Source organism: Mytilus californianus, unplaced genomic scaffold (genome assembly GCF_021869535.1).
Source record: "Mytilus californianus isolate M0D057914Y unplaced genomic scaffold, xbMytCali1.0.p SCAF_14, whole genome shotgun sequence".
NCBI lineage: Eukaryota > Metazoa > Mollusca > Bivalvia > Mytilida > Mytilidae > Mytilus > Mytilus californianus.
Genome location: NW_026262626.1, coordinates 6,634,411 through 6,649,707, shown reverse-complemented (window position 1 = coordinate 6,649,707; position 15,297 = coordinate 6,634,411). Strand labels below are relative to the sequence as shown.

The following is a 15,297-nucleotide window of genomic DNA, read 5'->3' as shown; positions in this document are numbered from 1 at the left end:
CCCTCGTATAATTACAAGTTTTATGAGTTTATTCGTATGTCTTTGCTTTAAAACTAGACATTACGATACAGGGGTTCCTAACGTTCACAGAGCGTGGCACTCTCTACAGGAGACATCGGATTTGACGTCCCCATTCTGATCGAACGTGGCTGCGTAATTGATACATCCCACACAGCCAAACTTTGCGAGCGTTTTACTGCCGGTCGGAGGAAGACCAATGGTGACCATATTTCTATTCCCCAATCACCCTTTGGTCCTATTCAGAGATGGTGGTTTTATTTTCATACAAGAACAAGTCACTTGATCCTCATTACTGGTATATCTAGGGCCTCGTTTAGAATTTCAAAATCAACTGATCTGAAAGAACAGTTTTTCACAACATGTTTATAGGTGCACAAACACAATACAATATGATACCGTAGCATGTATTGTAGTTTTTGGTTTTACTTGAAGTAGTAAAGAGAAACTAAATTAATCATAGGTGAGGAGGTAAAATTCATCACATGCTGTTGAAATCCTATTTACATGTACATTGACAATTTTTTTTTATTATCATTTTATCAAGTGTATTAAGGTCATAATTATGTTTTTTAGACAGCATTGTTTAGCGACCACATCAGAAATTGTAAAACTTCAATGCGCTGGTAGTATACTGTCCCAATCCTAGGGTTTAATGGAATAGTGAAATTTGGTAACATAGACTCTCCTCATCTTGCAGTGATACCATTAGAGGGTCATTTTGGTGTAGTGGAATGTAGTCACTCTCGGTTGAAATGTAAACGTTAAATCTAATTCTTCATGTAATTTTAATTTCCTGTTTTTGCAATCAATCTATATATCCAGCTTTTCAGTCAACCTATATTGTGGAACAAACTTATTGTATTAATTGTTAATTTGTTCCTGTCCATAGCATGCATGACTCAGCAGTAATGCTCGAATCAAAACAGGGAAGTCCAGAAACGGAACAAATGTGAGGCGAAAGAAGAAATTTGAAAAAAAGGCAGGACAGTAGTTTTGAGTAAAAAAAAAAAGGCAGGATGAGCAACTTGGCAAAAAAAAAAATGAAGGATGACAATTTATGTAAAAAAGTCAGGATAAACTAATAAAAAAAAAGCCAGGACCGAATAGAGTGAAAAATAAAAAGGTAAGACAGAGATTGCAACTAAAAAAATGCAGGACAAAATATTTCATCCTAGCCCCACCCCATAAAAATCAAATGGTAGCTTCCTTATCAGAATAAAGGAAAAAGATTAACTCGCGCTCCATAATGAAAAATATCACTTGAATAAACTTTAAATATAAAATTGTAATAACGCTTTTAATTTCCTCCAGTAAAATTGAACTCACATTTTCATCAATATTACCGGAATTAATAATCTCTAATACAAATTATGTCCACGTTAATGGTTTCTTCATTGCCTTATGTTTCTCCCGATTTTCATTACTTTAGGCGGTCCTCCATGCTCAAGTATGTGTGATATGTCCTTTAGCATCTCCTATGAAGATCCTTTACGTCCCTTTGGTATCTTTTGCCTCTCTTTGTATTTCCGAACGCTTTCAACGGATTGTGCCCAAGTCTATATTTTGCGCACACGTTGTTGTCAATATAATGGAATTATATGCGACTGTCATAGAAGTGAGAGATTTAGCTAGCTATAAAACCAGGTTTAATCCACCATTTTCTACATAAGGAAATGCCTGTTCCAAGTCAGGAATATGACATTTGTTTGATGTGTTTGAGCTTTTGATTTTGCCATTTGAAAAAGGACCTTCCGTTTTGAATTTTTCTTGAAGTTCAATATTTGTGTTATTTTACCTTTCTTTATCTCTAAATCCGGGACGCCAGCTTGTTTGAGGAAGGAATATTGCACACGTCCTTTTGTCCGAATGGTTTGTGAAATAACCTTCGATTTCTGCCTCCAAACACTTAGTATGCATTACTGTTGACAAACTTACCAACACCCAATTGTTGTGAAGTGAATTTGATTTCAAAACTTTTCTCAAACGGATTCTGTAAAACGAGTCCCCGCTCATTTCAAATATTATACTCCGGTAATCGTCATAAATTTTAAATAAAGTAAGATGATGGAAATAGTTCTTGATGTTTTTGCAGTCATATGCCTCTGCTGACGTCCTCTTGAAATAGCTAAAATAAAAGAGAGGCGGAAGTTCCCAAATGGACGTTCAATCTTGCCTTAGGGAGCTACCATTTGATTTTTATGGGGGGGCTAGGATGAAATTTGAAAAAAATAGGCAGGACAGGAGTTTTGAGTAAAAAAAAAGGCAGGATGAGCAACTTGGTAAAAAAAAAAAGGCAGGATGACAATTTGTGTAAAAACATTCAGGATAAACTAGTAAAAAAAAAAGGCAGGACCGAATAGAGTAAAAAATAAAAAGGCAGGACAGAGATTACAACTAAAAAAAAAGCAGGACAAAATTTTTCATCCTAGCCCCCCCCCCCATAAAAATCAAATGGTAGCTCCCTTAACAACAGGAAAAATGAATCAGAAAATGAGCGATTTTCACTGTAAATTTACAGTTTGCTTGTATATAGTTCAAGATCTTGTGTGTGACATACATATTGAAAAAAAAATGGAAATACGCAGAAATTCCACTACGTTAACGTTCTTGGTGTATGTATGCTATTCCGACATGAAACGTATGAATTTGCCAGGTGGTCAAAAAGTACACATGCTGCATTTATTTAGAATAATCAAACCCACGTGAAATGTTTGAACACCGAATAATATGAAACGGTTTGAAAACCGTGTGTATCCTTTGACGTTTTGACCTCTTACCCCTGTTCATAATCAAGGGACCAGGCAACATCAGCGATACAGCAAAGTGTGCATGGGGACAGAAAGCAGTGTGGAGAATAGCTTTAGTCTACTCAGCACATAGACACAGGTGCTGAATTGATTAATGATTGTTAATTGCTTAACGTCCAGTGGCAAATATTTCATGCATGTTCAGGACAAGAACAAATTAACGATAAATACAATAGGTAGGTCTTGTAATTGAGGCCGTCCGGGATATGGTCGGGGAAATTTCGATTGCCACTGGAAAATGAGGGTATAATGGATAGGGCAAGAAATTCAGCTTTGCAACATGCCACCTACTAATCCCTCAAAGAGTTGTTGCAAGGGTTCTTAATGTACAGAGAACGTAGCAGTATCTCTACACAAGGCATCGGATTTAACGTCTCCATTCTGACTGGACGTGGCTGCTTACTTGCTTCATCCCGCACAGCCAAACGGACGCCACACTTCGTAAAGGGTTTGACTGCCGGTCGGAATAAGGTGACCATATTTATATTCCCCAGTAACCCATGCTTGAATAATACTGTTTTCTTCTTATGGATGCTGTGACATTGATATCGACATAGTCGTATTCCACAATATGTGTCTTTCACATATACTTAATGTAGACCATGTACTGAAAACAGCAAACCGGTTACTAGTATTTAATTTTGGAAATGTTATGCGTCAGAGACTAATAAATTGAAGATGTTAATGCAAAATTAAAAATCTGAAAACAAAATCGTATCATAAAGCCACATTTTAGCACTATTATTTGCAACATTCGTAGCTGAAAAGTTAAGATTTATTTTTTTCCAGTTCAACCAGGAGAGTCTGTAGTTCAGCATTTGTAAAGTCAGGATTTATGATCGCTAAACCCTCTCCCTAACCTGGGACAGTGGTGTTACAGTACAGCATAAGAACAGACTATGAAAACCAGTTGAAAATGGCTTAATTCGTCAGATCTATTTAAAGCAGAAAAACATCTAACAAAAAGATAAACCGGACGTGGCAGAGTATTTATACATCCCTAACAATAAAAAAGACACAAAGTACAGATCTGAGATTTGTAATGTATGAAACTGTTGACAGCTTCAATTTTTGTTCATATTTACGCGTATATTTTTTGAAGTAATAAAATAGTTTAACTTCACTGTAATGTATGAAACTGTTGACACTTCACATTAATCATGATAATCTCACTAACCAAAATATTTCATTATTTCAATCGATACGCTTAGTTGTCAATTACATTTCTAATAAAAAAACCTCTAGTTAATCAATGAAGAAAAAATTCCTTGCAACATGCCACATACAGACCCTCATGCTCTTTATCGGACGCCCCTTTATAGCCAGAGTTTACCTGTCGGAAAGGGGAGGAGAGTAATTTCAGATGAATATATTTGTATACCATAGTCAACTCTTGATGTTTTTTATTTTCGAATTAATTTTAGTGATAAAAAATGCTTTAGTCTTAGATAGATTATTTTATTAGTTGTTATTGGCTTTCAACTAGCGGTCAATAACTGCGAGAAATCTCAGATCTGTACTTTGTGTCTTTTTTGTTGTTAGGGATCTATAAATACTCTTCCACGTCCGGTTTATGTTTTTATTAGATTTTTTTCTGCTTTAAATAGATCTGACGAGTTAAGCCATTTTCAACTGGTTTTCATAGTCTGTTCTTACGCTGTGCTGTAACACCACTGTCCCAGGTTGGTGGGGGGGGGGGGGGGGGGGGGGGTGGGGGGTGTTTACCGCTCACAAATATGTTAAACCACGCCATATTTTATGTGCCTGTCCCAAGTCAGGAGCCTGTAGTTAGTGGTTGTCGTTAGTTCATGTCTGTCATACTTATTTTTCGTAAATTGTTTTGTTATAGATTAGGCCGTTAGTTTTCTCAATTGAATTATTTCATATTCTTCTTGTCGGGACCTTTTATAGCCGATTATACGGTATTGGTTTTTCATTGTTGAAGGCCGTACAGTTGCCTATAATTGCTTACTTCCACTTCATTGAAACTTGGGTGGATAGTTGTCTAATCGACAATCATACCAAATCTCCCTATTTTTATATTTTATTATACTTTCTCCGTTAATTATCTTCATTATTTTAAAAACCTCCAGGACAATCTATTGATGTATTACTGAACACCACTGTACCTTTGTCCTTAAAAAAACAGTGGATAAGGTTGATGTTTGACATCAGTCCAAACCTGTACAACAGTCGGATAAGATTGCATGTGTTAACAATAAAAACAAGTATTTTATTACATGTTATCAATTGTCACATTGTTTTTACTTGGCAAACATTCTCATTGACATCATGCAATTCATTTATTATAAATAATAAAGTATTATTTGGACCATGATCATAAAACCAGTCCGAAGTTGCTGTAACAATACAATAGCAATTAGTGATGAGTTTGAGGAGTTTAATCCTGATTGGCACATTTGTGATGTATTCCGAGGTGGAAGCAGGAAGTTCATGTTTGCGACTTGGTATGATTTATACTAGCTCAGAGTTTAAAATATAGAGTAACGTATCCTATTTTGTGTGTGATTGATCAAAATTATTTGCTTAATGTAGCAATGCTCAAGTGATTTTTTTAGTGATATTTCTAAGTAATTTGAAGTAACATTCCACTAGTTCAGAGTCTTACTGATATAAAACAGCAATAAATACAAGATAATCTGAGATAACATTTTTCTATCCATGTTTAAAGATTTAAAAAATTTCAGTCAAATTATCTAACCTTAAATATTCCCCACAAAAAGCGTCAACCATGAATATTTTCAAAAATAAATAATATTTGGCTTACTTTTTATTTCCAAAATTACTTAACTGGTTTAATAAAAATAAAAATATACCTTTAAATAAGATGTGTAGCATAGAAAAATACAATTTTGCAAAAAATATAAAATATCATAAATTTTGTAAATCAAATTATCTCCCTTTCGTCAAAATCATTTTTTTTCTAAATGAATGATTAATTGCAAGGCAAATCATCAAGAATTAAATAGAAATGAACATAGTTTTATTATGGAAAGAATACACTGGTATAAAACTTTAAAATTATAACACATTTACTGTCATTTTTGCAAAAAGACTTGGCTCTGGATACCTTTTTTTTCTGTATTAAGCTGTTTTTCGTTTTAAACCTCACTGCTCTTCTGTAAATCTCACTGACTGCTCTTCTTTACACCTCACAGCTCTTCTATAAATCTCGCTGACTGCTCTTCTATAAACCTCACTGCTCTTCTATAAATCTCGACTGCTCTTCTATAAACCTCACTGCTCTTCTAAACCTGCAAAAACATATATATTAATAAAACTTAATTTATTGGATTCAAGAATTTTTTATATCAATAATAATCATATTCAATGTTAACATGTTCTTTAATACACAAATTAAAATGACAGAGACAAAGCTGCAACTACAATAGCTTTAAAAGATGATTTATGAGTACAAAGTTAAAATATATTAAAATTTACATGCTACTATTTTTTAAACAACCGAAAGTATTGTTCTTCCTTTATATATTAAAATATTTATCCAAAAAATCTTGCGAAGAATGTCATTGTTATCTGTATATTTACATGTCTGCTTTTACTATCATATTACTGCAAGAAGATTCTGTGCATTCAACAGAATTAACAAAAAGCAACAAAAACAAACAAAAGCAGCAATAAAAAAAATTGTAACATAACAGTAATACAATGGAATATTTCTAGAGAGACCTTTACTATTAGAAGTACGAGTATATTAACAGACCATAATTTATCATAATTTATTTTAGAATTTATGGTGTCGCTAGATATAATCAAGTGTATTAATGATCTAGGATATATTTCTTGTACTTTCAATCTGTATATAGTTAAAATTATCAAGTTTTCTAATAAATTCTTTAATTTGCAAAAGAGGTCTTTTACTGTTTATAGAATGTTCAATATTTTAGCACATAAAAAAAAATTCTTACACCGATATCTCTATCATGCCACGACATTTTTTGTTAATGACCTAACCATTCTGTTTAAGAAATAAAGTTGAGAATGGAAATTGGGAATGCGTCAAAGAGACAACAACCCGAGGCCAACAATTGGTCTTCAACACAGCCAGAAAATCCCACACTCAGAGGCGGGCTTTAGCTGGACCTTAACAGATCAGTGAAAATGGATGTAGCAACTCTGAAACATAGATGAACTAACAATAAAAAATCATAAAAGTCTTACTGAGGCCAGAGGCTCCAGACTTGGAAACAAAGAACAACCAAAGAACAAACTAACATTTGAACAAAGTCAACATGAGTCTGATTAAACCTTGCGAAGGTGACATGGCCAAAATCTGGAGATCGCCAGCTGCATAATCTTCTTGCAGTTTAAAAACATAGACTGCTGAGTCACCTTCATACTTAACATTGTACCATTCAATGAACCCAGGAACAACGGACAATACTTTTCCTTTATATAAGATATTGTTTTCAAATTTATGCTCGATCCATTTTCCAACTAATAGTGGTTTATTGACAGTGGTTCTTTCATTAGTACATGTAGTAGTTTTTGATTCAGAAATTAAAGTGTTTAAATTTGATTCTAATTGGGCAACATTAAACTTCTTTTTTACCGCAGAAAATGCAAACAGGCATTTGTCACTGGGAATCTGTTTTAGAACGTTTTTTCGAAAATTAAGTTGTGCCTTTATAGCTGTTATTTTTTCTGTATTTGTAGAAATTTCCATTAAGTGTTGACTAACTTGTTCATGACTTTGCCATAGTCCAAAGTACATAATGTCATTTGTCATATTTTGTTTTTTCTGTAGCTGTTTGATCTTTTTGAGTCTAATCTCCTCTTCCTTCTTTCTTAATTTTATTAATCTTTCTGATTCTATTTGTTTTAATCTTTCTTTAAATTGATGTCGTATTTTTCTACCTTCTTTTCTACTGTCCTCAATCATCTGATTTCTTTCAGATGCAGGAAGGTTATTAAGCCATTCATCTGTTTTATTATGAGAAAAAAGAAGATAAGCTTCATTACAAAGTGTTGTTGCATTTGGTCTGTACTTCATAAGGAAATCAAGTTGTCCGAAGAAAAACTCTGGTAATTTGTTATGTTTTAGACAACTTCTGGTCTGTTCTTGTGTCAGCTGATTAGGTGTTGAAAACTTCCCACCTGGTAGATGGTCACCTGCTTGCCTCTTTAATAAAGTAATCATAACAGCAAACAGAGATTGCAGTATTTGTACAGTCAGTTCATCAGAATCATCTGGTTTAAGAAGTTCATTTAAAATTTCATCATTATCATTGATTTGATCTGGAAATGGCTTCAAATTTCCCGATAGAATTATAGAACTGTCTACTTTGCCCATCTCCAAAAAATCCAACAAAGCAGACAAAAGTTCATTAAGATAAAATACATGACTACTGTCCTCAATTTTCCTCCACAATGGCCCACATACAAGTTTGGATATTAAACCTAAGGCTCTTGAACCGGCAATATACAATGGTTCCTTGATATCTGCCAAAACAGATGATAACAGTTTATTTGTACAGCCATGAATGGATTCAAGAAATGTTTTTATATTGTTCCTATGATGATAGGTGGTGTGTCCAAGTTGGAAAAACACATTAAACCTGTTGTGTTTATATCTTATAAAGTTTACTTTGTCACCGATTGCTTTCGTGTAAGTTTTGAAATCCCCATGTACACCATTTCTCTCATCAACACCTTTAGCAAATGATTTGCTGCATGTTCGAATAAGCCTTATAGTTCCACATTCTGCATTTTTAACCTCTGAGTCTTCGCTGTCTGCCTCAAGTGTCTCTGCACCTAACGATTTATTGAAAAGTTTTTCAAATTTTCCTAATGCCACTGAGCATACATCCGCAAAATTAACCAACAGATGCAGAGAACAGAAAAAATTGTTCATTTTTGAGCACACATCCTTTTCATCAGCACTCAACTCATCCCAGTTCTGTACAAAATCTGGTAAAATATCAATCCGAAAACTTTCCAGTAATGTATGAAACTTTTTCTCTGTAGCTGCCCGATCGGACATTGTATTTCTTATATTAGATAGCAGTCTATAGCCGACATTGCTTTTCTTTTCATTATTTTCTTTTTCCTGGCACAAGTCAGTTATGTCTTGCAAAATAGTTTTTAATGTATCTAAAACCGTTTCTGCAGACTTAGATGACATTTCACGCAAGCCTAGTAAATAGCTGTTTTGGTTTTCGTCAGTTGCAGCAAATACTTCAAAACACCGTCCATATTTGGAGGTTTCATCTGAATACAATGTTAGGTTATTTTTTTTTGATAAAGATTCTGTCTGTTTTAAGGCCAACGAAAGTCTTTGGTCATTCATCCTATCAACTGTTTGTCTGCTAGGAAGCCTTTTTGGAACTTTTCCACACATCATGCACACTTCTTTAACTACATCTGAAACATGTCTAGCCGAGATGTTAAGGTCAAGCAGTTTCATAATACATTTAGTTAGCTCGGGCTTAAAAGTTTGTTTTTCTTCGTCCCAGGTGTCAATCACCATCTGATCATCATCATGCAAAAGTGCAGTCAAATAGTCATTTTCCTCTTTTAAATCATTGTTTTCACTAACCGTATCATCTAATGTATTCTTTGCTTCTCCCATTGTCTCTATACTATCGTTTAATACATCTAACATATTACTGTTATCATTTTTAAGTTCTATGCATTCTAATTCTTTATGTTTGAAATCTGTCTTTATATCTTTTATTTCATTACACAATTCAACATACTTTGTTTTCAATGACTTAAGTCTTTCAACAGATTCCCTTAAGCTGTTACATTCCTTAATGAGACTGTCTTTCACAACAGACAGCTTTGAACATTCATTCTTAAATTTTTTATTGTTTTCAGATTTATTCAAAGCACGATCGAGTTTTCTTTTTAATAAAATTCGCTCTTTTCTGACATTCAAATATTTTTCTTTCACTATTTCCACTTTATTTTTTTCTTTTTCAAGAAATTCATTTTCTTCCTTAAGTTCCTTAATTACTGATAGTTGTGATGTTTGTACAATTCTCTTGAATTTTGCACTCTGGGTATTTGACAAACTCTGAATCGGTATGTAAAATTGTTCATTATTGAATGTTTTTAGTCCCTTTCCTCCTTTTTTTTTTTTACATGCAAGAATTTTATACAATTTTGCTCGTAAAGTTGGTAAATTTATGAGGGTAAATTCGATTTCACAAATTTTCGACAATATTTCGGCTACTCTACATTCTGGTTGAATTGTTTTTTCACTTTTTTCAGATTTAGCATATATAAAAAGTTCAATAACTAAACCATTTTTAATCATAAATTGTGGTATATTTTGGACAAGTTGTTCTTCATTTCCAGGTTCTAATGTTTTAAAATTTATATTAAGGCTGTCAGCAAATGGTCCTAATGAAGACATATTTCTACAAGTACATGTATATATATTTAAATTAAAATTATTACTGTTTATTAATTTTCTTCTTGAAACTATCAATCTGACCACTGAGCACTTTCATTTCGGCTTTCATTTTGTCTTGCCATATTTGCTGTTTTTTTAAATCTTTGTTTTTTTCTTCCAAATCTTTGTTTTTTCCTTCCAACTCTTTGAGTTTTTCTTCCAACTCTTTGTTTTTTCTGTCTAAATCTTTATTTCTTACCCTTAGTTGCTTGTTTTCAGATCTCAATTCAATATTTTCTTTCCTCAGTTCTTCATTTTTCTGTATGTAACGTAAGGCAAATGGATCTTTTACCTGGATAAAGAAATAATAAATTTCCACTTGAAAACTAATAGTTGTTTGTTTGAAGGATTAGTAATGATTGTTTTGCATAATTTTCTATTTTGAGTAAAGGTGGCAGCCATGTTTGATAGCTGTTGTCGTCTTCAAACACAATACTGAAAGAAGATCAAATATGTATCATTTTTCCAAAGTTTTTGTTTTCCTCAGTTGGTTGACCGTTATGGAATACCTGTTTAACATACAACGACGGATATGTTCTAATTGTCGCAACAACATTCCTGTCCCTTTCCCCTGACTTTGACCTAGCAAATTAGACTTACAATGTATAACTGGGGTTGTACTTACATGATCAACAAGACGGGTGTCACATGTTGAGCAGGATCTGTTTACCCTTCTGGAGCACCTGAGATCGCACCCAGTTTTTGGTGGGGTTTGTGATATTTAGTCTTGTCTTGTGTTTTGTGTACTATTGTTTGTGTTTTGGTCTTATTTTTACCGATGCCAGGAGTTGTGAAACATCATTGAAAGTGAGAATCATAGCATGGCGTTGTCAGTTTACTTTTGACTTATGTTTGAATGACCCTCTGGTATCTTTTCCCTCTCTTTAAATGAATATAACCCTCAAACTTCTTAAAATAACATGAAGACATGTCATTTTTTACATAATTGTACTTGACTCTAGTCTTTTACGTGTTTGTATAAAAATTAATAACAGACTCTAAACATACTATTTTCACTTCTGGTTTTTCCCGTCTAACAATGATGGTCTTAAATCTTTTTTTCTCCGGTGTATTGAACACCAACTCTTGATCAGAACTACTTGGTTCACACTGAGAAAAAAAAATATATATATACATGAATCTCATAACAAAAGCAGATACATCAAAATATGCTATTAAATTAAAATCATAGTGCTAGCATAGCATTAGTATAGTAAAATACTCGATATCTGGGGATATCCTTACACGTACATGCAACCATGTATACCTTATTGTAGATTTGATTTTGTCTAGCTGATAAAAATCAATATACTGCTGCACTTGTTCAGTATGGTGGAAAAAACTGTCCGTAATATAACAGTTATAAAATACATGTAACACATTTATCCCTTGAAAAATAGTGCTGCAAGTGTGTCAATTAAATGAAAGCTACAATGTATGGTACAAATTGTAAACAAAATTGACTTATTTAAAAAAAATTACTTTGCAAACAGTATATATATATATATATCTTATAAGTACCTCCACTTGGTTTCTTTTCAATTCTTTTGACATTGATGATGACATCTAATGATTCCATAAATTCTGATAATGATAAACAAATTGTGTAAAATGTATTGAATATATTATGATAATGACACAATAAAAAAATGTGAATTCAAATATTTACTTATCTGAATCAATTTCTTATATACTTTATTGAAGAAGAAAGTTTAGGTTGAATTTATTTGTTATTTATTTATTGTTCTAAAGACAACAATTAAATTACAAGTTGTGAACTTGAATTTCTATACAGATCTCTCCATAGACGATCCAAGTAGTCTTTTATGTTTTAGTATACTCAAAATGGGAAATTTATCAGAGACGATATTGACTATTGTTGAAAAGATTTCTCTTCCGACACAGTCTTTTTCATTAAATATTATTTCTCTTCTGACAGTGACACAGTCTTTTTCATTAAATAATTTACATAGTCAAAACTTTAAATTTCATACTTTGACTTTGAGTCAATGATGATTTATTGATGGCCAGTTGACTTTATAAACAGTCTGAGTTGTCTTTTTTGTAGACTGTCCAATTTGTCTAGCATTCGTCTATTTTTTGTCTACCCCCTTTTTCATGTACCTTGCAACCCAGTCGACTATTGGACCTAGAGCACCTATCTGAAATCATTAGATGACTGAAAAACTATTTATCATCAATATTCATTACGATCTACTAATTTTCTGGTTACTGCAAAATTGCTGTTGTGAAAAGTTTGCTGTATTTTCTGTGAATCGGAAAACCGGAAGTGAAGAAATCATGAACAGATAACTGTAGTTTGCATTTTTACCTTAGTCATTGAGGAACACCATAGCAAAGATTATCTCTATTTTTAAGCTAAGTACGGGAAATGTATGTATGTGCAATAGAATATATCAACTCAATATGAAATATGCTTCAAAATGAACCGAAATATAAAGGGGGACTATAGTTAATAAACAATATCCTTCATTTTTATTGCTTCATCGTTAACATGCCGCCTTACCATAGAAATTGTATGGGAAAATACCTTTGGTATTTATAGATCATTACCTCATTCTTCAAACAAAGTCATCTGAGTGTTTGAAACAAACGTGAGGTTTGCGTACACAAGCGTCCTTTTGAAGCTGTAAACTGGGTACGTGTTTGGAATGTGGTAAATAATGAGCAGTGAGTTATTTCCCCTTTGCATTGAGCATTGCTACTTAATGTCGGAGGCGCAATATTTTATGCATATTCATGACGAAACGATAGTACACGGGATATTTACTTTATGGCTGAAATAAAATCTTCTAACAGTCTTATTATTAATATAATTTATTTGCTATATGCAAATTATCAAAAAATGGATCCAATTGGATTGCTGAATTGAATGATTTTCACATAGTTATGCAATTGCTTACGACAATCAACATATAAGGACTATCGAAACTACTAGCATGAACAACCATTTTACATAAATATGCACAATGTATTAGAATTACACAAGGACACATTGCACATGTTGCAAAACAATACAGAACAATACAGCATCAGTTTATTAAGAGCATGTATATACACAATAAAACTCAACAGGCAACTATTGCATGGCAACACGAATACTTACTAAATGAGTTTCGTCAAACCAAAATACAAGTTGTCAAGAACCCGCGGTTGTATAATATTTTGGTCTTCACAAATATGTATGTATATTTTATGACAGATAATTTTTAGATATTTAATATCTATTAATAGTATTTTGTTGAATATTTGCTTTTAGAAAACAAGATCTTTAACAACCTATTAGATATGGTTGTGGCCATAAAGTCTGGATCCAACAATCAAGGTAATGTTTTAATTTTTTTTTTAATAAACTAGTGCCTGTTAACCTACAATATAGTATCGAAAAACTTTCCCAATATAGTTTTCTTTAACATTATATAAAATTTATTATAATAAACATCGAATTAAGGAGTTTTTTTTTTCTTTGCATAACTTCGATTTTATATTTTGTGTTTAAATTTTATTTCAATCACGTGCATTGTTACCATTACAAGCATTGATATGTTTATAACGTTGCATTTGTCTACAAAAGAAAATATGCAAAATGTGAGAAAACATTCCTCCTTCCAACTGTATTAAGTTTGTGTATAATTACCATTACAGGTGGAAACAATAGACCCGCCTTTACAGCAACTCTTAATACTCACCCTCTGACGTTGAGCGGAAATAATGTCATTGTTAAGTTTGACAACGTAGTTTTGAATCGGGGTGATGGTTATGATCCGAAAACAGGAAAGTTCACTGCTCCAAAGTCTGGCCTCTATCAGTTTTCCTTCACAATAATGTCGAATAGCGGATCCGAATTGCATATGGCTGTGGTTAAAAATGGAAATTCGATAATGAAGCTGTATGGATCGAAAATCCATGGTGCTACGGAAACTGCGAATCCAGTCTTGGAGCTAAAGAAAGGCGACAGCGTGTATTTGACACATTTGGTCTCTACCTCGCAACAAATGGTTGGTGCTCACTATTCTCATATGTCTGGATATTACATAGGAGAATGAGATAGGTTGATAAAGTTCAAATATTCAAAATAAATGATTTTACTACTTTTGTTTATTTTTTTGTTAACTTTCAATATAGGAAATTGATAACTAACACATTTCCATTTTAATACATATTCATATTAAGTAGCTATTTCAAGATAGCCTAAATCCCATATTTTAAATCAAGATTTTTTTCTAGATACAAAAGTTTTAATTGTTAATTACATTTATTTAACATCTCCGTTTTTGACGTATAAAGTAGTTTAGCGTTTGAGATACAATGAATAGCGTTAGTTTAACAGAAACCATAAGCACGGAGGGTATCATCAGCACAGTGCTTCGGAACATAATTTTAAAATATCATACTTTTATCAAGTTTATTAATTTAGAAATTATTAATAAACGTACTGGAAACTTATGTTCAAACACCCTCAGGAAAAGTTGACCTTATGTAGATGTGCCATTTCTTATGTAATTTTTTATCATATTACTCCGCAGGTATGCAAGTCGTTTTATCTATGCTATCAAATATGTAGGTTAGGTTTGTGCGGTCCTGATGAAGCTTAATCCAGAAATGCGCTTCGGACAAATCAAATTTATAATAAAAAGTTGTCAAGATTTTGTGCGGTCTTGATGAAGCTTAATCCAGAAATGCGCTTCGGACAAATCAAATTTATAATCAAATGTTAAATAATATGAATTTAGAATAAAACAAATATGGATTGGTTTTTGTCTTTCTGTTGCTGATGTTTGAAATTTATTTGACCTTTTAAATGTGTTAGTATGAGTACTTCAAAAGTATTCAAAAGTATTCATATAGATATATTTTTTAAAATAACTAGTACTTTATAAGTATGATTATACAGATATTTTGTATGATTGCTTATGATAAAACTGTCCAACAAATGACAAACGACATGATGAAAACAACTACTGTTACACAGGTCACCATACGGCCAGCAATGTTACAATTGGTACACAT

The 15,297-nt window shown here is 32.7% G+C and overlaps 1 protein-coding gene across 1 annotated transcript; it reads left to right on the top strand.

The window, feature by feature from the left end:
• Window positions 1-5,169: 5,169 nt before the first annotated feature.
• LOC127724104 (complement C1q tumor necrosis factor-related protein 3-like) lies at window positions 5,170-14,378 on the top strand. Its single transcript, XM_052230964.1, has 3 exons — window positions 5,170-5,296; window positions 13,547-13,612; window positions 13,933-14,378. The coding sequence occupies exons 1-3, from the start codon at window positions 5,215-5,217 to the stop codon at window positions 14,331-14,333; spliced, it is 549 nt and encodes a 182-aa protein (XP_052086924.1). The 5' UTR covers window positions 5,170-5,214; the 3' UTR covers window positions 14,334-14,378.
• The last annotated feature ends 919 nt before the right edge of the window (window positions 14,379-15,297 follow it).

Coding starts and splice junctions, on each gene's coding strand:
- LOC127724104 (XM_052230964.1), top strand. CDS start 5,215: ATGAGTTTGAGGAGTTTAATCCTGATTGGCACATTTGTGATGTATTCC. Junction 5,297..13,546: donor AAGTTCATGTTTGCGACTTG/GTATGATTTATA, acceptor ATTTGCTTTTAG/AAAACAAGATCTTTAACAAC. Junction 13,613..13,932: donor GTCTGGATCCAACAATCAAG/GTAATGTTTTAA, acceptor TTACCATTACAG/GTGGAAACAATAGACCCGCC.